Source organism: Melospiza georgiana, chromosome 20, assembly GCF_028018845.1.
Source record: "Melospiza georgiana isolate bMelGeo1 chromosome 20, bMelGeo1.pri, whole genome shotgun sequence".
NCBI lineage: Eukaryota > Metazoa > Chordata > Aves > Passeriformes > Passerellidae > Melospiza > Melospiza georgiana.
This window is the reverse complement of record NC_080449.1, coordinates 11,134,978-11,155,883: the sequence shown is the minus strand read 5'-3', so window position 1 is coordinate 11,155,883 and position 20,906 is coordinate 11,134,978. Positions and strand designations below refer to the sequence as shown.

The 20,906-nt window shown below is 45.0% G+C and overlaps 1 protein-coding gene across 5 annotated transcripts in view; it reads right to left on the bottom strand.

The window, feature by feature from the left end:
* The window catches only part of DAB2IP (DAB2 interacting protein), a 154,874-nt gene extending 135,268 nt beyond the window's left edge, over positions 1–19,606 (bottom strand). For 3 of the 5 annotated variants that reach the window (XM_058037903.1, XM_058037909.1, XM_058037906.1), the window contains exon 1: positions 19,217–19,606. In XM_058037903.1, the coding sequence (XP_057893886.1) occupies positions 19,217–19,334 (118 nt within the window). In that variant the 5' untranslated portion in view covers positions 19,335–19,606. Of the gene's footprint in view, positions 1–12,235; positions 12,709–19,095 lie in introns of those variants that run through there. The other 2 variants (XM_058037905.1, XM_058037907.1) reach the window with 2 other exon arrangements.
* Between the last annotated feature and the right edge of the window lie 1,300 nt (positions 19,607–20,906).

Below are 20,906 nucleotides of genomic sequence, written 5' to 3'. Positions count from 1 at the left end.
AAAGGAGGTAGGAGACACTTTCACTCAGGCAGAATCTGCCTAGAACAGCAGCAGAGATTTAATCTCCCAAGGAAGAATGTCAGGGGATTCCCTTGCAGAAAAGCCATCTACTGTAATTACCTTAACAAGGTTCTGACATGTAAGAAGAGTTCCAGGTACTGTGGAGCCCAGCATTTTTAAAAATTGCATGCTCATTTGAGACCAGACCTGGCCATTTTTTCTCTACAACTAAACATTTCAATTTCTCTTTAAAGCATTGCTTGTGACTCTTGAGCAGTGTCAGGAGAGTAGTTTAATATCGGAAGTGCACTAGAAATGTGGTCTTCAGTTCCAGACTGTGGGAGAATTCAAACTTTTCACTGACAGTGTGGCTGGGAGGGAGGTGTTGGGGTGCAGCTGAAGGACCCCTCTTCCCCCTGCCATGGGCAATCACCCACAGCAGTGCCCTGTACACCCTCACACAAAACACCCAGAGACAAAACCCTAACAACCCACGGAGCTTAAGCTAATTAATTTGTCTTGCCCTTGTCATGTTGGGACTGAATAATCTGACATCCTGAATTCATTTGAGAAGGAAAAAATTCATCAGAATAGCAAATCTGGATTAGATCTGTTTGGTTTTTCCAAGCTTTAGCTTCATCATAAACACAATTTACATGCTGCAAAGCCCTGAAATAATACAGGTTTTCATGTCAGTTCACTATGAAAGAGTCTCTCCACATCTAAATTCTCCAGCACATTCAGGCCATAAACTGACCCTCCTGTACAGTTGTAGATTACCAGGTTTCCAGTCTTTATCTCTGCCTGGTGGGATTTCACAGTAAATTCTTTCAGGACTGAATAAATAAAAGAAGCAAAACCACAGCATTTGGCTTATAAGGCAACACAAACAAATCTGTCCATGGGTGCTATCTTGTTTGCAGCACATGTGCACAGATTTACATGTAGGATTGAGGCTTAGTGCTCTGTTTGTTTAGATTTTCATTATTCTGTACCCCAAGCATAAGGTAAATTGTATAAAGACTGAACTTGGAACAACTTTAAGAGTAAGCTGATCTTCTTAAATCATTTTATTAACCCAGTTTTGCAGTTTTTAAAGATACTCAGAAGAAATAAGGGAAATGGATCAGGAGTGAGGAGCCCAGTCTACTATACTGGGTTCATGTCTCTCTCCTGCTCGTGAATTCCCTCCTCCAAGGAATATCTAGGTCAGGAATTCACAGGATCTTATAGAAATCTGGCAATGTTCAGTGTGTTTGCCAGCCAAGCTATTTGAATTGTCAGATATTAAATATATGTACTAGGATCTGTACTGTAAAATCCCATTACAACTTACACTGTACATCAACTCCCCATGGATTGGCTTCACTGCAGGCCAGGTCCCCCACTTTGAGTCAGGGTCAGGAGGAAAGTTTTAGACATGTGAGCACAGCCTCCCTGCTTTCCTCCCTCAGAGATGCCAGGATTAGGGATTCAAAGAGCTGCTTTAGGCGTAGTCCCCTAAATCGCAGCCATAATGCAGCTTTTATGTGGCCACGGACAGGCTTCATGTCTGCAGTGTTTCAACTCCCAGAGTGGGGATTGATTCAGGCAGACAGCAGCTTACTCAGCTCTCTCAGCTGCTGTGCTGAGGCGAGAACATCCAGCAGCCCCTTGCTCATCCTCGCTTGATTTAATGATTTGCTGGCCAGACTACAGAGAGCGGCTCAGGAACTCCTACCCAGCGTGCCATGATTTGTGGGTTGCTGTTGCTCATCTGTAATTGCAAGGAGAAATGCTCATCAATCACTCCAGCTCTCCAGCAGAACATTGGGAGATACAGCAATGGAGAGCTTTCAACCTGGCCTATATTTCAGAAAACATTCTAATCCTGCAAATAAAGATCTGGACTCTGTCCCGGCGCCAGGACGAGAGCAGCTCCTTCCTGATCCCAAGGGGCACAGCCATCCCTCAGTGAAATGAACCAATATTCCTCCCCTGAGAGCAGGGACAAGGCTGGGAATAAAATCTGATGATCTTCATTGCTGCACTCATTAACACCAAATTCCCAAGTCACAGCATCAAAACATTTTTCTTCAGCTCTCTTGAAGCCCCTTATGGCACTGGAAGGGGCTCTAAGATCTCCCTGGAGCCTTTTGTCCAGGCCCTGTCAGCCTGTCTCCAGAGCAGAGGTTCATCCTTCAGCACTGTCCAGAATTCCAGTCTGACACAAGTTCCCCTCTCACATTCCCTGTGCCTGAGCTCTCTGAGCACCATTGCAAATATTTCCTCTCCTCTGTGAAGCAGAAAATCATCATCACTCAGTCCCCAGTGGGACAAGAGAATCCCTGTAGGTAAACCCAAGACTGAGTGGGGATTCCTGGGAAGCTGCACTCCAGATCTCTACAATCCTTACCACCCTCATTATTGCTCAGTCAGATTTGAAAACTCTTTTTCCAGCAGCCCTGTGAGCAGCACACCTTCCCACCAACGTCCAGATCCGAACCGCTCGCATTCATTTCCTGCAGTCTAATAGAACACAATCTTAACACGATTTATTGTGACAATTAAAATTCAGAAAACAAGCTTCTCCTTGCTCCATAAAGCACAGCAAATTTATTTGCTGCAGTCAGTAAAAGTCTGCTGCCTAAAGCTGTGCAGTAACTCAGCAGGGCCTGGCCAGGGACTGCAGGACCCCCAGAGCTGGGCTGGGATAATCAATTAGAGCTGGGTCAGCACTGGGGCTGCTGCAGGGACCCCGCAGCTCCCCGGCCCTTCCACACCTGGAGAAGCAGAAAAAAGGTTCAGGAAAGAAAAGTTGGTTGGTCTGTGCTCAGCTGCCATGCCTACCAGTCCTACCAACAATTGTGACCAGTTTTGAAGCTGCACATTTATACTACCCAGTATTTCGAGTTCCCTTAACCAAAGACAAAATAGAACAGATTTTTCATCCACCAAATAAAAAAACCCTCCCTAATTTGGAATTATTGGAATCATTACAAATGTGTAAGAAGGCTGCAAGCATTTGGACACACCACACTCAAGCCCCAGTACATACATTTATGCAATGAAATCACTTAATTTGAAACAGATCACCAAAAAGCCAGCTTGCATTTACGCTGCCTCAAAGAAGAGATGTCATGCTAGAGATTTTCCCAGTTACTTATAAAAGAATCACTTCTTTAAAGTTTTCTGGTTTGAGAGGTAATTATTAAGTGAATTTAGAATATAATTGCTCTGAACAATGACAAACTTGTATTATACTCTGAATAAGCAGTACAGGCAGGTGATAAATTGCAGAAGTAATGCTACATCAGTTTAACTTCCTGCCGAGTCACCCTGAACTGCTCCAGCCTTGCACAAAATAGCCCTTGCTTTCATTACTAATAAAACACAGAATTAATTACTCAAAATAAAAGAGGCCTTGAAAATGTGCCCAGACACTGAACCATGCTGGCTTTTGCATTCTTTTTCCCTTTCTTTTTCTCCTATAAATGAACCTCAAACCCATGATTCCTACGATTTCTTCAAAGCCAGCTGCACCACACGAGGTTGTGTTCAGGTCTCTTCCATTCCCAAGTGGATGCTCAGGACCTGCACACACAGCAGACTCTCTAGTCACCATACTCCTCTCAAAATACTTCAGCTGATGGCTGACTGTACCACAAATTTCATTTTCTGTCTGGATTATGATAAAAAAAGCTCAGTTTGGAAATCCGCTCAAGCAGTGGAAATATTTTAGACCGGGATCCAAATCTTTCAAATGTCTAGTGCTGGACTGGAATTCTCCAGGGACTTCCAGGCAATTCTGCTCCAGCTTGAACAAGAAGAATCCCTGGCTTGTTATTATTAACAGCTGGGAATCTTTATTTCCCTACTCTCCTGTAAGAAGCATTCCAGCTTCTCCCAGAACCTCACCATTATAAAACATGCAGGTTTAGAGCTGTGCCTGTTCTCATCTCAGCAGTTCTCCAGGAATTTGCTTCAAGATGAAACATCACCCGAAGTTTCCAGGAGATTTTAGCTCCTGTCCCCTTTGTGTCACCCCTCACATGCTGACAGGGGGCTCTGGCAGTGGGTGACCTGCATCCTCCTCCCTCAAAGCGACCTTGTCACGAGCAGCACCAGGAAAAAGCCATAAAACTTCTTTAGAGAAACACAAACACAAGGTTCCCACCAATTCCTAACCAGAGAATTTAAAAGCTCTTGGGCAGCCGTCCAGCCCTTCTGGCAGCTCTGTGTTCATGGAGGAAGAGAACGTGGGAGAAAGAATCCAATGGCACAAGGAGCCTGAGCAGCCAAACAGCTGCATGAGGAGCCCAGCTCAGGATCTGTGGAGCTCACTCCTTAACCCAGGCTCTGAGACAGGGCTCATTCTGTAACCCAGGCTCTGAGACAGGGCTCATTCTGTAACCCAGGATCTGCAGGGCTCATTCTGTAACCCAGGCTCTGAGACAGGGCTCATTCTGTAACCCAGGCTCTGCAGGGCTCATTCTGTAACCCAGGCTCTGAGACAGGGCTCATTCTGTAACCCCACACAGGCTCTGCAGGGCTCATTCTGTAACCCAGGCTCTGAGACAGGGCTCATCCTGTAACCCAGGCTCTGAGACAGGGCTCATCCTGTAACCCAGGCTCTGCAGGGCTCATCCTGTAACCCAGGCTCTGCAGGGCTCATTGTGCAGCCCAGCACAGGCTCTGCAGGGCTCATCCTGTAACCCAGGCTCTGCAGGGCTCATTGTGCAGCCCAGCACAGGCTCTGCAGGGCTCATCCTGTAACCCAGCACAGGCTCTGCAGGGCTCATTCTGTAACCCAGGCTCTGAGACAGGGCTCATTCTGTAACCCAGGCTCTGCAGGGCTCATTGTGCAGCCCAGCACAAGGCTGAGCACAGCCTGGGGTGTCACTGTCTGTGCCAATGTCGCTGCTCAGCCCTGGGCACCTCCTCTCACCTGGCTGACCCTGAGTTCCAGCTTTGCCTGCAGAGCCAAAGCTCTTCCTCCCTTCCCAGAGCTCCCAGCTGGGGCTGGACCCTCCAAAGGAGAGGCCTTGGAGATTTCTGATTGCCACAGACAGTGTGGAAGGGGCTTCATGGGCCTCCCAGGGCTCCCCTGCAACACCTCCAGGTGTAAGAACATCTCTGCTGAGCCACTGCAAAGTCACTTTTCCAGTTCTCTGAGGCAAAGAGTGACACATAAGGAAGGCAGGATTTAGAGCGTGGGCTGAATCTCATGTGAGAAGATTCTGACTGCAGAGGTAAAGTATTGGCTAAATTTTATAATGATGGAGTTAATTTTGTTGCTAAGAAAAGCAAAGGCATGATGAGGACTGGCTCCAGAGATTACACAGTGTGTGGTCTCTGCACTTGAAGAGCTCTGCACAGCACTGATTCATGTTACATCAATTACTTTAACAAAGTCAGATTCAGAATAATATTTATAAAGCTGAGATCCACAGACCTTTTTGCAATCACCTGGGTACAATCACCTTATTCACAAAACTGGCTATAAATTATGCTAATCAGTGGAACACTCAGAAGATGAAGAGAGGTTTCTTGTGTAATTTTAAATGGATTCCTATAAAAAATTGGAATATATAAAATTACAGAGTTTCAGTGTGCATTTCTATTTGAATCTTGGGTGTCAGCAACATAAAGGTTAAAGCACTATGATCAGAAAATTTCAAATAGATCATTTTTATTGTGGGGCCCCTTCTATGTCTCCATAATGGTTAAATATAATACTGGAAGGTTTTGGTGACATCTTAAACACCAATCCTGAGCACTCCAGTGAAGCCTAAATGAAATGGTAATTTTTCTCTCAAGGCAGTCCTATCTCTGACTCAGTCCCTCTGTTGTATTTTATCATTACTTTAATAATAAACCCTTTCCTTTGTGGTTTTCATAACATAACAAGTTAAACAACACAGTGAGATACAGCTTTCTCTTCACATCCTTTGGGGGGGTAATTTAAAAAAAATATTTAACTTGAGCCTACTGTAATGTATATTTCACTGAAGGGCACATTCCTGTGCGTTGTTCAGGTGAGACAGCACTGCAGAGCAGCTGGCACTCCCGAAGGTCAGCAGCAGCAGAGTGACCTTAGTGAAGGGTGTGGTGCTTCTGGCAGGCCTGGGTGTCAGAGCAGAGGGGCTGACACTCCCCAGGGAGGCCCTGCCACGAGCAGGAGTGTTCCCTGGCCATGGAGAGATGCCAGAGCTGCATCCCCACCTGTCCAGCACCACGGGACCTCCTCTGGCTCCTGAACAGCCAAGGCAGCTGGGGAAGCACAGACTGGGAGGTCACTGCCTGTCAAGTGATTCCCATCTTTCAGCTCAGGCACAAGGAAGGTAATACTGCACATGGTTTAAACAAATCCCAGGATCTGAGGTGAAGCACAGGAAATCCTGTATGAGGTGTGACATCTGGCAGCCCTTCCTCAGGGCTGGATGCTGGGAAGTGAGGAGGATAAATGGCTCCCTAAAGCCATGGGCTGTGGGCATGGGCTGCCCCGATAGCTGGGCCACTGCTCCTCTCCAGCTGCCTCTGCCTTTTCCAGGACCAAAGGGGAGGATCCCAGCCCTGGATCCCAGGCCTGTGTCCATCCTGCCTGCCTGTTCACAGAGCACAGCTTCTCCACACTTTTTGCCCACATTTCTCTATATTCAAGTGAGATTTCTCCCCTTTCCCTGCTCTGCTCATTACTGCTCACAGCTCATCACCAGGCACAGACACAGGTGGACTCTTCACCTGACTTCGTCTGATGATGTCTCAAGTTCAGATTCCATGGAATTAAAATCCCCAAACAGAGGTTACAACTTACAGAAGTTATAACTCAAACAAACAGGTCCTTTTGTAGGACTCAAACCCTTTGCAGCCCACTCCTGACCACTGCAATGCAGCCCTAAGGGCTGGAAACCATTAAGGAATGTCCTTGTGTGTGGATTCTTCCTCCTTTCCATGAGGTTGTTTGCAGACACATTAAACAGTGCTGCTACTTGGGACACAGAATCCATTAAAAGGAGTGATGTGCTAAAATTAACCACGTATTTGTTTTCTCCTCAGTTTCTATAGAACACGAGGAGAGATGCAGATGGTTAACAGCACTGAGATTATAGTGATAGCTGTAAAATTTGATGACTGTTATCAAAAGCATCGTATGGCTTATGAGAGCAAGTAGCAATTAAAAAAAAAAAAAAAAAAACCAACAAAAAAACCCCCTTCCAAGCTTACCCTGGACGGGAACAGGAATAGCAAAGGGGGATTAAAGCCAGTTTCATGCTAAAGGATTTATTAGAAATAAGAAGATCACTACTTCAAACCTTGACAGACACAGGTAATCTTGAGCAGTTTGGATATGAATGAAATAGAGGTGCTGGGTATGAGCCTCAATCACTGACAAAGGGAGATTTAAATCTGGAGTGGAGATTTTACTGCTCAGGAAAGCAAGGCAGGGATCAGCTGCACAGACCTGAGACAAAGGCCAAGCAACTGCTCCAGCATCTCCAACTGGCACTCCAGACACAGCACTCCTTCTCCATGGCTACAAAAATGCTGTGCTGCACCTTCTCACAGGCAGGGAGATGCCTGACAAAATAAGCTGAATCACTCACTTCCTCCACTCTCAACCAGAACAAGACTTTGTTCCACCTCTTTGGATGAAATATTAATCCAGCCTGTAAGAGAATGATACCCCCAGCCTTCCATCAGAGACCTCTCTGTTCAGACTCCTCTGTGGAGAATTACCTTTGCTCTTTCCCAGCTGCAAAAGCTCTTGTATTCCTGTTTCCCCCTCCCTCTTCTGAGCTGCCATGACTGGAACTCCAGACTTTCCAAAGTTCCAATGATTTATTGAAACCAGTTCTGCTTAGTGAGAGCTCTGGCAAGCAGAAGCTGTGTTAATGCACCCAGCAATCCACAGAGCAAGATAAAATCTCCCAAGAACATTTTCAAGTGGTAAAAGAAGAAACAACAAAGAAAGGGTTGGAAGTTTTCAATGTTCCCTGAAACATGGAAGATCATGAACAGAGACATGAGTATCTTTTCTCTTAAGGTGTGTATCTGTCCATTCATTGGAGGAAAATCAGGGATTGACTCATTAGAAATCAGGACAGACAAAAGGACAGGACACACTGTTCCTTGGCTTGGCCTCTAGAGAACACATCCAAAGCATCTGTGAGAGCCATCTCTTAACCCTTAAACATTCCAGTGCTCTCAAAATATCCATGTTACATCTGCTGGGACACAAGTTCTTTACAGTGGGAGAAAGTTTTTTACAATCCATTGGGGAATATGTTTCTCTGTGTTGGTTTTTAATTTATATTTAATCTCTACCCAACACCAAAATATGTACATATATAATTAGCTTAAAATATTCAAGAACATTTCTTGATGAGGGATCCCTTTGCAAGGAAAATGATAGTAAGAACCAGAACTGAACTGATTTACTGACAAAGCACTAACATTCACAAAACAAGACTTAGAAAAATACACCAAGTTGCTCTTAGATGGCTCAAATGCCTGAGATGAAGAAGTCAGGCAGCACTTTCCAAAGGCACATAAAACAACAGCAATCTCAAAAGGTCTTTAGTATTTTTTTAACCAAAAATACTAAAAAAAGACTCCAATTCTCAAACCTTGACTTTACTCCAGAGGTTCAGTTCTTCCACACTGTCCTTAAGCCATTTAATTTCAGCACTGTTAGATGGGGCTGCAGCTGGAAGTTTAGTACAAGCCTCATCCCAACTGACATTATTCTTTGCCTTCAGTTCTCTGCTCCTGAATTAAAAATTACAATCTCAGAACAAGGGAGTAGGAAATCAGGGTTTGAGCATTCAAAAGCCCCTCACAAAATTGCCATGAAGCTCTGGCTACACTTTTTCCAAGACTAAATTCCCAAGATTTGTTGGAGTCCCTGCTCCAGTCACTCTGTACCATTCCCAGAATGACATTCTGGGTCAGGGATGTAAGGACAGGCCAGCCCAGGGCAGGCTGTTGGCAGTTTCCTGTGACAAAAGAGAAGATGTGGGCTGAAATTCCTTGAGAGAAAGAAAGACTTCCAAAATTTCCATGAGGCAATTCTAAACCAGCCCTCCTTTTGCTGATTTTCACTTCCACAGCTGCTCTGCAAAATGGTTTCACATAGTCTGAACCAGAAACCAGGAACTCTCTGGTCTCCTGTGCTTGCCACTGGATTGTTCCAGTTTCTCTGAAATCCTTCTCTCCCCATCAATGTTCCTCTTCTGTTAAAAAACTGGTTTTTGTGCTTCATCTGACCTACATGGAGACAAAATACCAGTTTTTTATCTTGATTTTCTTATCTTGATTTTGAAAATGTTGATAGTCTACTGGCAAGCACCAGGAGCGGTGACATCATAACAGGAGGCGGCATCTATTCCAAGGAGCTCAGAGCCAGCAAAAATACTCCCAAAATCACAAAAATAGTTCCTATTACATTTTACTCCTTGGCAAAGGACTATTAGATTATATAAAAGGCAAGGCTAGCACAGATACAGGCAGAGAACTTCGTGGTAATGGCAGAGTCTCATCACTCTGGGTCTGGAAACCTCAATTCTAGGTAGGTCAGACTTATCTCAAGCTGAAGTTCACCAGAAATGTCCTGATTTAGACTCCAGGCACTGAGTATGGCAGAAGGAGCCACATTCTTTGTGAATTAAGTGAGACTGAACTCCCAGAGAAACTCTGGCAACCAAGTCAGACAAGAGAGTTGTGGTGGTGGAGAAGAGGAAAGGAATCTGTGTGGATTTCTGAAATTAGTCTGTAAATATACAATGATGTTGCATTGCCAGAGTTGCTCCTTTAGCAAAATAAAGTAATTTCTTGTAGTGAAAATGAGAATTCTTCATCTTCAAGGAAACAAAAATCCTGGCCTGCTGAATAACCTGTGCTGAGATTTTCCAGACTCCCAAGACATGCCAGGTGGATTGTGCTCTCCACAGCAAAATGACAAATGTCCTCCAGAAATTTATAATTGGGAAGAAGAGCAAAGAAAGGGAGATGGGCAAGGAGGAAGACTGTGGAGCAAGAAGAATGGCAAAGGACTAATGGGGAACACAGGAGATGCTGTGCCACTGCAGTACCATGAGAAAATCTCCCTGTGTGTGACCCTGGACAAGGCAGTTCTAACTCAGCCCCCCTTCAGAAGAAGAGGATAAAAGCAGCACATTTAAGCTAGCATGAAGTTATCTGGATTAGAGAGGGAAGAACACTGGAGCATTGCAGAGCTGATGATGAGAGCAGCACATCAGCCACAGGCAGGCAGACAAAAAGTGCTTTGCAGCTACACAGGATGCCATTAAAAGGAAATATTGACCAGTGCTAAGTTGTGGAGGGGTTTGGGAGGGATCCAGCAGGAACCCTCTGCAGAAGGGTTACAGCCAGGAAACTCTACCCTTGCAAAAATATTTATCACAGTCAGGCCAGTGAACCAAGGAACGGCTGTTGGATGAAGCATGAAAAGCAAAAAATAAACACATCTTTCCAACCAGCTGGTGTTTGATCTGAGGGTGCATATGGACATCCCACGGAACTGCAGAGCTCTGATTCCACATCCCACATTCTATTGGTCCCCCCTGCCAGTGGCTGAGGAACCTTCTGGAGCCAGGTGTGGAATGGAAGAGATCCTGTGGAGTTCAGAGGTCAGGATTCCATTCCTCATTATAATCATCACCCAAGAGCCCAGTGACAGGCTGGAAAATCTATGACTGACAATGCAATTCCAGCAAAATGGAACTAAGTGAGCATTTATTGTTGTTGTTGTTGTTATTATTATTATCAATTAATAAGAAATAGCTTTTCTGTCCCCAAAATGAGATATTACTGGAAACCCCACTGGGACTGGTGCACACCAGACCTTTCAAAGGTTTTTGAGCATCCATAAGAGGAGAGGCACACAGTGAGACCTCAGCCCACATGTCCATGTCCCCAGCAAGCCCAGTGCCCTCCAGCTGATGGACTGTCCTGGTGCTGAGCTTGGTGGGATCCAGGCATTCCTTCACAGAACCATGGAATATCCTGGGCTGGAAGGGACCCACAGGGATCATCAAAGCCCAGCTCCCAATTCCTTCCGTGACTTGCCACACTTTTCCTAATTACAGCAAAGCAAGTTTTTTCTTCATTAAAGGAGCTGCTTTTGATGATCTGGCAGTGGGCCAGGATAATGACTAAGTGAAAAGATGCCTCCCTGTCAGTGCAACAGCTCCTTGCTGTACTCTGGAACATTTGCTCCACGCTGGTGCCTGGGTGCAAGGAAGCACAGCAGGAGCACAACCCTCTCCTGTTTACCTGAACTCGACTGGGTAGAAAAAGTTCAGGTCAGATCAAGCATCAGTTACATAAATCTACTGCTCCCTTAATTACAGGTACTGAACATTTGCCTTGTAGTACATATCAGTAAACAAGTCACACACTTGCTGCACAGTTACCATTAACCCACCAACACAAAAAAAGCTAAAAATCAGGTATTTGTCAAAAATAAATTACAGTGAGTCTTCAGCAAAGTCTTTGAACTATTTTTTGCAGATTTCCCACTTGAACAGACCACAGTAAAATGAATAATGTGGCTCACTGGAAGGAGGGACAGGATTTTACAAACCATTAATATTTCTTGCCCTCCCTTTGCTAACTTTGTTTTGTGTAGATATAGAAGAGTCTGACTGGAACACATACTGCAGAAAAAGAATTCATACCCATATTTTAGAGGTCACATGCAAGAGTTCAGGATGTGCTAGCAGGGAGAGAGTGGTGGCCCCAGCTCTGCTGTCCTGAGGTGAAGGAATGGCCCCAGCTCTCTCAGCAGGTCATTAGTGGGCAGGATTTAACAGGCTCACAAACTACATCTTGTCCTCTGCTAGAGGAAATACAGACTGCTGCAAACTAACTGTGCTTGGTCTGAGATAACAGAAAAAGAGATTCCATAAGCAGGAAAATGAGACCTGAGAGTTCTCTGCATAAAGATACAAACCCAAAAATGAGCTGCTGTTCTGAATTATAATTACACTCGCACTGCAGAAAGTTTGGGTTAAGACTTATTGTAAAACAATTGCTACACAAAAGAGAAAGAGACAATCATTGTTCCAACTCTGCTCATTAAAGAAATTCAGAGACAAACCCAGTCTTTGATCCCAGGCATTGCTAGGAGGCAACTGTACACTGCAAATGATTCACATTCATTCCTAAAAAAACCAACCCCCCCTGCAAGTAGAAAGTCAGTCCCGAAATTCCAAAGTCTTTCCCTGCTTACCTTCTTACAAGCAGGTCAAATTTTTGGAAGTAGTTTCTCAAAGCAACCCAGACATTCCACGTTAACTCTCGTGCTGCAATAAACAGCTGCAAAACTCCCTGATTTACTTCCCGGCTTGGTGTGCATGCTGAACCCCAGAAGAAATCCCTCACAGGGAAAAAAATAAAGGAAAAACACCTCCAAAACCCACAGGAGAAGCAACTCAGCCTTCAGGCAAAGCACAAAAAAAGTTCCAGAGGGAAACAGAAAGGAAATCCAGCGCCAAGTAAAAGTTTGGGTAAGAAAGAGGGAAGGCAGGCGTGCTCCCCGTGCCTGCAGTCCTGGCTGAAGGTGCCTCTCCAGCAGAATCCACGGAGGCTCCGGCTCCTCGGAGCAGATGGTATTCACACATTATTCCCGAACAGCAGCATTCCCCAGCCCAATCAGGAGGCAGCATTCAAAAGCCAAGTGCTTCCCAGACTCTGTTACAGTTTTCAATAGCTATAGCACAAGATGAATGACTCAGAAAATGAATAAGCAGGGAAAATAAAACCTGCCTCTCTCCTCGGCAGAGGCACAGGCAGGCGGGTCAGAGCCCTCAGTGTGCTCTGCACTGGGTTCAACTTGAATGCACCTGCTTTTCTCCCTAAATCCTAAACGCTGATCACTTTTTCTGTGCCTTGAGTTTGTGTGATCAGCTTCATCTTGGGTTTCAAGTCACAACAGTTAAACCTTTTTTTTTTTTTCCAGTCTTAAAAACAACAATCATTTGTAAGAGTCAAAACAAAGGATGAACTGTGCCTGTGCTCTTGCAGGCAACTCAGACAAACCCCTCATGCCATCTTCTGCTGAATACATCAATATACATTTCTAAGATTAAGGCCTGACTTTACAGACCCTGTTGCAAATGACATGAAATAGATTAATACATCCTCTGGTTTTGCCTGAAGTTTACCAGGAAACTTTAAATGACAATAAAACAATTATCTCTAAGAATATATGAAAAGAAAATTACTACCAGCTTTCAGGGGAAGTAAAACCATTATCAAAAAACTGGCCAAACTGAACTGGAAACTACTTCCAACTGCTCTGTGCAACTTCCAAACCATCCCATCCAGAGGGCACTTCTAAATACAACTCCTCAGCTCATTGCCTGCTTTTTCTGACAGCTGCAACCCAATAATAAAGGATGACCAGCTGAACAAAGCCAGTTCCTCATGGAAACAGGCACAGCACCCAGGCTCTCCCTGGAACACCGTGGTGCACTCCTGAGCTCTCCTCAACATGCTGGAATTCTCTCCAGCTCTGTACAGAAGTGATTGTGGGGAGGTTGTGCTGTGCTTGGTGCTCCTGCCCCAGCTCTGCTGCAGCACAGCCTCTGCTGCTTTTACTGCTGCTGCTCAGGGCTGGACCCCGGGCAAACGGGATCACTTCCATCACTGAAACTGTCTGGGGTGAGAAACATTCCCCCAGGTCCCCCCGGACATTTTCAGATCTTTGTCTCTGGCTGTAAATTGATCCTTTGCATTCCTGTCTGACACATGGACTGTGAAAAACTCTTCAGGGATATTCTCCCTGCCAGGAGAAAGGCTCTAACAGCACTTCTGCAAACACAGGGCCAGTCAGAGAGACAATAAAATTTTGTGAACTCTGGACTAACTTTTACTATTATTATTTTGTCTTTTTTTTTCCTTTTTATTCATTCTGGACCAAATAAGAGAATGCTATTTGCATCAAAGTATCAGGGTTTCTCCCTAGGACTCAGAGCAGGACCCACATCCAGAGGCATTGCTTTGCTCCATCAGCCAGGCCCTGCCCACCCAACGCTAAGCAAACAAACCCACACAAGCAGCTCCAGCACAAAGAACAAGGGCTGGTGTTGTAACATCTGCCACAGCTGCCCACCAACCTCCAGCTGCAGCTAGAGAAGTGTTCAAAGGTGTAAAACAAAACTAGAGGCATATCTAGATCTGCTAGAAAACAAACATTTTCTGAAGCCTCATTTTGGCAGGTGTTTTCTGATCCCTGCACTAAGCTCCATAGCAGCCAAAATCATGTTGACAACTGACTCACTGAGCGAGGCATATGCTGGGCCTCCGAGCCTCTACCAGCAGGAGGAATGCTCTGCAATTACAGCTTTGCCATGTGCTGGTTCCTTGGAGATGCTCAGAGAGGAAGCACATCTAAATCCAAACAGGATCCCCACAATGCTCCAAGTGCTGGGATAACCCCGTGTATGCCTGAGGAACCTCCTGGGCAAATGTCCCATTTGGATGTCACAAAGAACACCGGCTCAGGGTAAGCAGCTCTTCATTCTGTACATCCATCCCTAGGGTGGATTTGTTAGCCAGGGATGGGAGGCACCAGCACCCATCCATCTCTCTGGGCAGCACCAGCAGAGGAGGCTCTTGGCCAACAGCTGAGTTTCACCAATGGCATCCCAACAACCCTTGGCTGGAGGGTTCAGAAACCCCACTGGGTCAAACTGTGGGGCTCAGATCTCATTAACAAGGGACACTTCCCTCTGGGCTCCTCCAGTTCCTTTCAGCTGCTAGCAGAGTCTCATTAATGGAAAAACTTCTCACCTATAAACACCTGGATACATCAAATGTATGCTTGGAGCTCCTCCTCATCTCTGCTCCCAGGAAATCCCTTCCTGTGCACTCTTCCATCCCATCCAGTTATGGTGAATTCCCCTTCCAGCTCTGGCTGATGTAGAAAGTTCTGAGGGAGACTGGCAGTGCTGTGTGGAACAGATGGATCTGGGAGGATCCCTCACAATGATCTGAAGTTCCTCTCTTTTAGGAGAAATATAGAGAGGCCTGACTAGGAAAAGACCCTTTTCGTTAGTTCCAAAGAACCAAGAGATGACTGTGACTATTTCCATCACCTCCAAGTATGGATGGTTACATTCCATTCGTTGGATGTTCCTTCAGGATTCCATCTGGGTGGCTCTCCCTTGTTAAATGCCCATAATCCAGTGGGATGCTCATTTATTGACTGCTCTGCCCCCTTCTCCTGAATTCAGCAGGGACTGAGAGGAAGCCACTGCATGCAATGGTTGTCCCCAACTCAATTTCCAAGCTGGAAATTACAGAATGCATCTACAAATCATTGTGCAGTAATCTGCTCAATCCTTGAGCTCCCATTCCTCTGGAGCTTTCCCACTCAACTCTGCTACCACACATAACCTACAAAAAATCCTGTGTTTCCAATCCTTGCTTCAGCTTTTCTCTCTACCAGGTGTGATTTCTATTGCAGGCCAAGGTGTCATTGAGGCCAGGATGTCATTACTGCCCTCGAACAGTGCCTGAAGAATCTCAATTACCAACAGCAAAGTTCAAGCTTGGCTGCCATCCAAGTAATTCACCTGGCTCAATGTGCACGTCAGAGACTGGAAAAAATATGCTGTAATTATTGTGTTATTAAAGCACAATGGTTTAATTTCATTTCTTTGTGGCACAAAATCTGCATCTGTGATTCACACCTATTGTGTAGGGAATATGATTCCACCAAAACCAGTAGCTGGGATCTGGTCTACAAGGTTGTTCAAAAAGTCTAATAAAAATCTTGTGCTCTTTAAGGATTAACAACTGAATCACAAAGAAATATTGTCAGGACACAGAAAAGAATAAACTCAGAGGTGGTTCCAGTGCTGACAAGAGCTGTACAAACTGAGATCTGAGCAATTAGAAGACACAAAGAATACATAATTCATAGATATTTTGTACTCAAGAGTTTGCACACAAATAAAACATCTTATAAATCTTGAGCAGCTTGCAGAAAGCTGCTGAGCTGTCTTTTATTTGTGGAGCAGCAAGTGGCTATAGTACAAAAGAGAAATCCCTAGCTCTGATATGTCATCCCTCCAAAATGGGTAATTTAGGGTTATGGTTTCAGAATCAGCACATTCTTCAGCAAGTTTCTTCCAAGAATTTTTTTTTTGGTGAAAAGAAGTAAATCCATGTCACTACATTAAAAAGAACACTTCAAAAACTCAGAGCTGTGAGCCACCACAAAATGACAATAATGTTTCTCTACATGCCTGCATTCCAGAGAATGGAAAGAAAATAATGGGTGGGGGAGAAGGAGAAAATAATGTGGGGGTTGCTTTAATGATTTTTATAAGCCATATGAGAACCTGTAAGTTTCTGTGAGCCTTTATCCCATGTGGAGGAGAAAAGTTACAGAACTCCCTGCACAAATCTCCAAATGAAGAGCAGCCTGTCAGGCTGTGTTCAAGGCAGTCAAGCACTGCAGCTCCCTGGAGAACCACAGAGAAAAATCCAGTAAGCACTGCACCCACAGGTGATGCAAAACCCACAGGGTTTATTCCAGGGGCTGTTACGTCAAGGCAACCAACACAGCTCTTAAATCTCATGTCAGGCCCCCACATAAATGAGTGGTGATTCCCTGCTCAGCTACAAGCAATAATAAATCTATGAGGCATCTCCATGAAAAGTTGGCAACTTAATTTGTTTAGGAAAAAACCTCCTGTGCTAAGAAATGAGAGACAGCTTCCCAGTGTTGAATATTCCACCACCGTCCTGTGAGCTGAATTCATGCAGGTCAGTAAGCAAATGGAAGGGCTGCAGGAGGCACAAAAAGCAACTCTCAATACATTATTGCCACAAATTCTTCAGAACAGCTTTTTCTGTCATTAGTCATCTCTTGATTGTGCTGGGAATAAGCAACACAGAAGGAACCAGGGCTGAATTTTAAGGTAGAGGGTTAACCCACAGGTAGAGCAAAAATTAAAGAATGGACTTCATTTGGCTGGCAGAAAAGGGGATTTGATTTGGCATTCTTGAAGGTAAACAGGCACTTTTCCAGCAAGCACAGGAGTTTTAAGTCATGGTCACTCCCCAAGGCATTAAGACTTGTCACATGAGTAGCCCACTTGGATAAACACAACAGCTCCCAGCATGTCCAGAGCTGCTGGATATCCAAGGGACCAAGGAGCAGCTTCCAGAACAACAGAACGTTCTCAAGGGGCAAATCTTCCTGAACAGCACTCTGCTGGCTGATTTCTCAGAACTTTCTGTTTACTGAATTCATGCAAAACAATGCCTGGGATCTCAGAGCAGCAGCTGAGTCGCTCAGTCCTGCAGCTCCAGCAGCAGCACAGGGAAGGAACTGACCTTGTGATCAATAAATGGTTCAACCCATTTGTTTACAATGAGATAGGTAAAAAATCGAAGAAATTTAAACACAACTAAAAGAAGATGGGGGTTTACATAGGAAGGGGAAGCAATGAAATTTTTCCCCAGATCCTTGGTACCAGCAGTGCTTGCTTATCTCTCATTTCCCAGCCTATGAACCTTCCCAGTGTTTGCTGACTTATTCAAATATTTTGTAGGAAAACGAAGTTTCTACACAATGTGACAGAATATACTTCAGATGTCTGTAAGAAAAGAATGAGAACCTATGTATCTTAAATTATGCATTCTAAATTTAATGAGGAATTTAACATATTAGAGAAAATAAAGTTAAACTTGTATTTCCCTCAGAACCCAGACACTCTCTGTGACTCCTAAATGCCAGATTCTAACACTGGGATGGGCAAGAACACCTGCTTACATGTTTGTTAATATCAGCTCAACTCTGCATGCACTTCTCTGAAATCCTAAAACTTCCTGCTGGAAAGAAAATGAGATTTAATTCTGTGTCTCAGTGTCTAAGAGGAGGTATGAGACATGAGAGGTAGATGCTGTTCTTCCAGAGAGGAATCAATATAACTACATATGAAATAGAATAGAAAAGAGAAATAAGAAGTGTGAGACTCCCCTCTTAATATTTTCATGCAAATATCATCATTTGAAACACCACTGAAATCTGTCCTTGATTATTTTAAGTTCTATTTCAGCAGGGCACAGAGCCCCAAGTAAAGCAGTGCTGCCTACTTATATGTGCCCAGTCAACTGTTCACATAGTTTAAATGTTACTTCATTCCCTTAACCACATTCTTTCCACACAGTTTTAGGTCTCTGTGATATTAAAACTGCAGTTGTGTTGGACTTGAAGCTCTGTTTACCAGCAGAGAATATGCTGTGGGAAATCCATAACTACTTCCTGAACAATATTTATGTGGGAAGTGGAATAGTTAGTGGATTTCAAGCTGTATTCAGAATATACTGAATGCATATTAAACAGTTGAGAATCAATTTATTCCAAAAATCACCATCTGAAATTGTTTTCATAAACATGAATACTTTGTTGTCCTCAATGCAGCCAATTCTCTTCACTAACAGAGAAATGAGACTTGCAAACAACTTTTCCCCTCAATTTATGTTTTTTTGTGTGCTTTCCAATAGACTGGATAGCAGAACATCAGCATGTGGAATGCAATAAATCCATGGAATAGCTGCATTTTTAACCATGTACTTTAATTCCAGGGCGAATTTATGTGGTCCTTGGCTAAATATATCCTCCTAAGTAAATTACTCATGCATCTGCCTGTAGGAAAGCTTTCTGCAGATAAAGAATCTGTTCCCAAATGCTACATCTGACAGCACATACAGCACAAAGTTCCATTCTCTCTCAGTGGCAAAAAGCCCCCCAAGCTGAATAAGGTGGAATGCACAGGTCCCTGTTCCCTCTGCACAGACTGCTCAGGAGACAGCTTAATGCTGCCTGCCTGCTGCTCCTTCCAGCAGAATAAATATCTCAATGTATCAGTCTACTACATGTTTGTCTCCAGCCCCTGTAAACAGAGGGATTTCTAAGCTCTTGTGAAGCACATTCCCACATTCATTTCCACTTATCCATGCAGAAGACAGTACAAACACATGCCTACCCCTATGCCTTTAGCAGGATGGGCAACTCAGACACTCTCATTATCCTTTTTTTCCCCTCTCTCTTCTATGTTTCCTACTTCTTACCATTGGAGTTGTCCTGGTCCAAAGGATTATCTGGTTCCATTACTTCAAATAAAAGCATCCAACATGCAGTTCTCCATGCAGCAGAGGCATAAAAACACAGCAGTTGCCTAAGCTGATTCACCTGATTTATGAATTAGTGCAGCATCCATAAGAGGCTGTGTTTCTTCTTTTGTATTACATCTGGCTCCTTTTCCAACTCGATGGCTGGGTATTACAGCATGCAGGCCTTTTTCCAGCATCCTCTTAATGCATTATATTTAAAGTAGCAGCAACCTTTTTCTCCCATCCCCCAGACTAAGTTACAGCAGTAACTAGGCTGAGCTGGCAGCAAGCGCAGCTCATTCACAACAGGACCTGCAAGCGTTCTCCGAGTCGTGGTGCTGCATAAAGAGGATGATTGATACAATAAAAAGTAAGTGGGCTTTGACACAGCACGGGATGCACTGCACAAAATCCCACCAAAACCAGGCAGAGGTCCTGAGGGTTTGGGGAATGCCTCGCTGAAACCAACAGTCTGCACCCCCTCACACACAAACACAAATTATGTCCTGTTCCCTCCTCCTCCCCCTCCCCGCTCCAATCTTTTATAACCCTGGATCTCCTCCAGCAATAGTCTGTTCCTCCACTCAGTTTATAATAAACTCTGCCATTGCCGTGTCCCTCGGGCTGGCATGGAGAGGAAGGAGGCTGTTTGCACAATGAACAGCCCAGCCCGTGCCTGACGGGGAGGCAGCTCCGGGACTCTGTGCCGGGCACTGGGAACTTGCTGCAGCAGCAGCCTTTGGCTGGGGACCTCGTCCTGCATTTCCCTGCTCTGCCAAGCCAGGGCTGCTGCTGGGCTGGCGTTGGAAAAGCTCCTGCAAAGGAGCTGAAGGACGAGCCCCAGCTTGGCTGGACTCGGATGGTAAATGACACCAGAGCCTCTCCACAGAGCCCGTATCAGGTGACAGCCAGATCGCAGCACTGCAAGGCAGGTCACCTTCACTCTGCTCCTTGGGTCTGCCACTGCCTCCTCGAGACCTGTCCTAACTCACAACTGCTCCCCGTGCCTCAACCTTCTGTGATAGGGACACTGAAATGTATCTTAGCTCACAGGAAAGGAGCTGAAACCTCCCAGCTTTGCATGTTTTGAACTTCTTGGATAAATGATACAGTACAAGGGCTGAGGAAGAAGACTCCACCACCTGGCTGAGAAATAAAAATTTCATTTTCTCTGAAGACAAGTCCACAAAATAACAGAAAAACAAATCAAAGTGCAACTCTAAACCAAGCTGTGCCTCCGAAAGGTAAATTCATATTGCTGTTACAACAGTCCTGAAATAATTCCTCAAATCTAGCTTTTAGGATCAACTTTACCTCGAACTCACAATTCAAACTCTTCCCTCCACACTCCAGCGAAGGCATTAACACATACCTTGTTTCAAAAGAATGTTTTTCACAGAATCCAAGGCAAGAATCCCCCTAAGCACCCAGAGCAGCCCGAGTGCATTTTGGGGTTGCCGTGGCTGGTGCCAGAGCCCTGAGGCAGGCAGGGGCTGCTATTTCGGGCCCTGGGTAAGGCTCTGCCTCAGCAGCTCCCCCTTCCCAGCGCCGGGAAGCGGCTCTGGCGCTCCCGCTGCCGCCGGGGGCTCCGCGCTGTGGGCGGACAAATGAATGGCTGGCTGAAGGCAGCAAAACACCGAGCTCTGCCTGGAGGAATTAACAGCAGCCTGACAGGGCTCTGCGGTAATTGTGCCTTGCAAACCCATTTTAGCACTGTTCCTGAGGGCTAGGCCATATTAATAGAAGAAAGACTCATTTCCATCTATTTG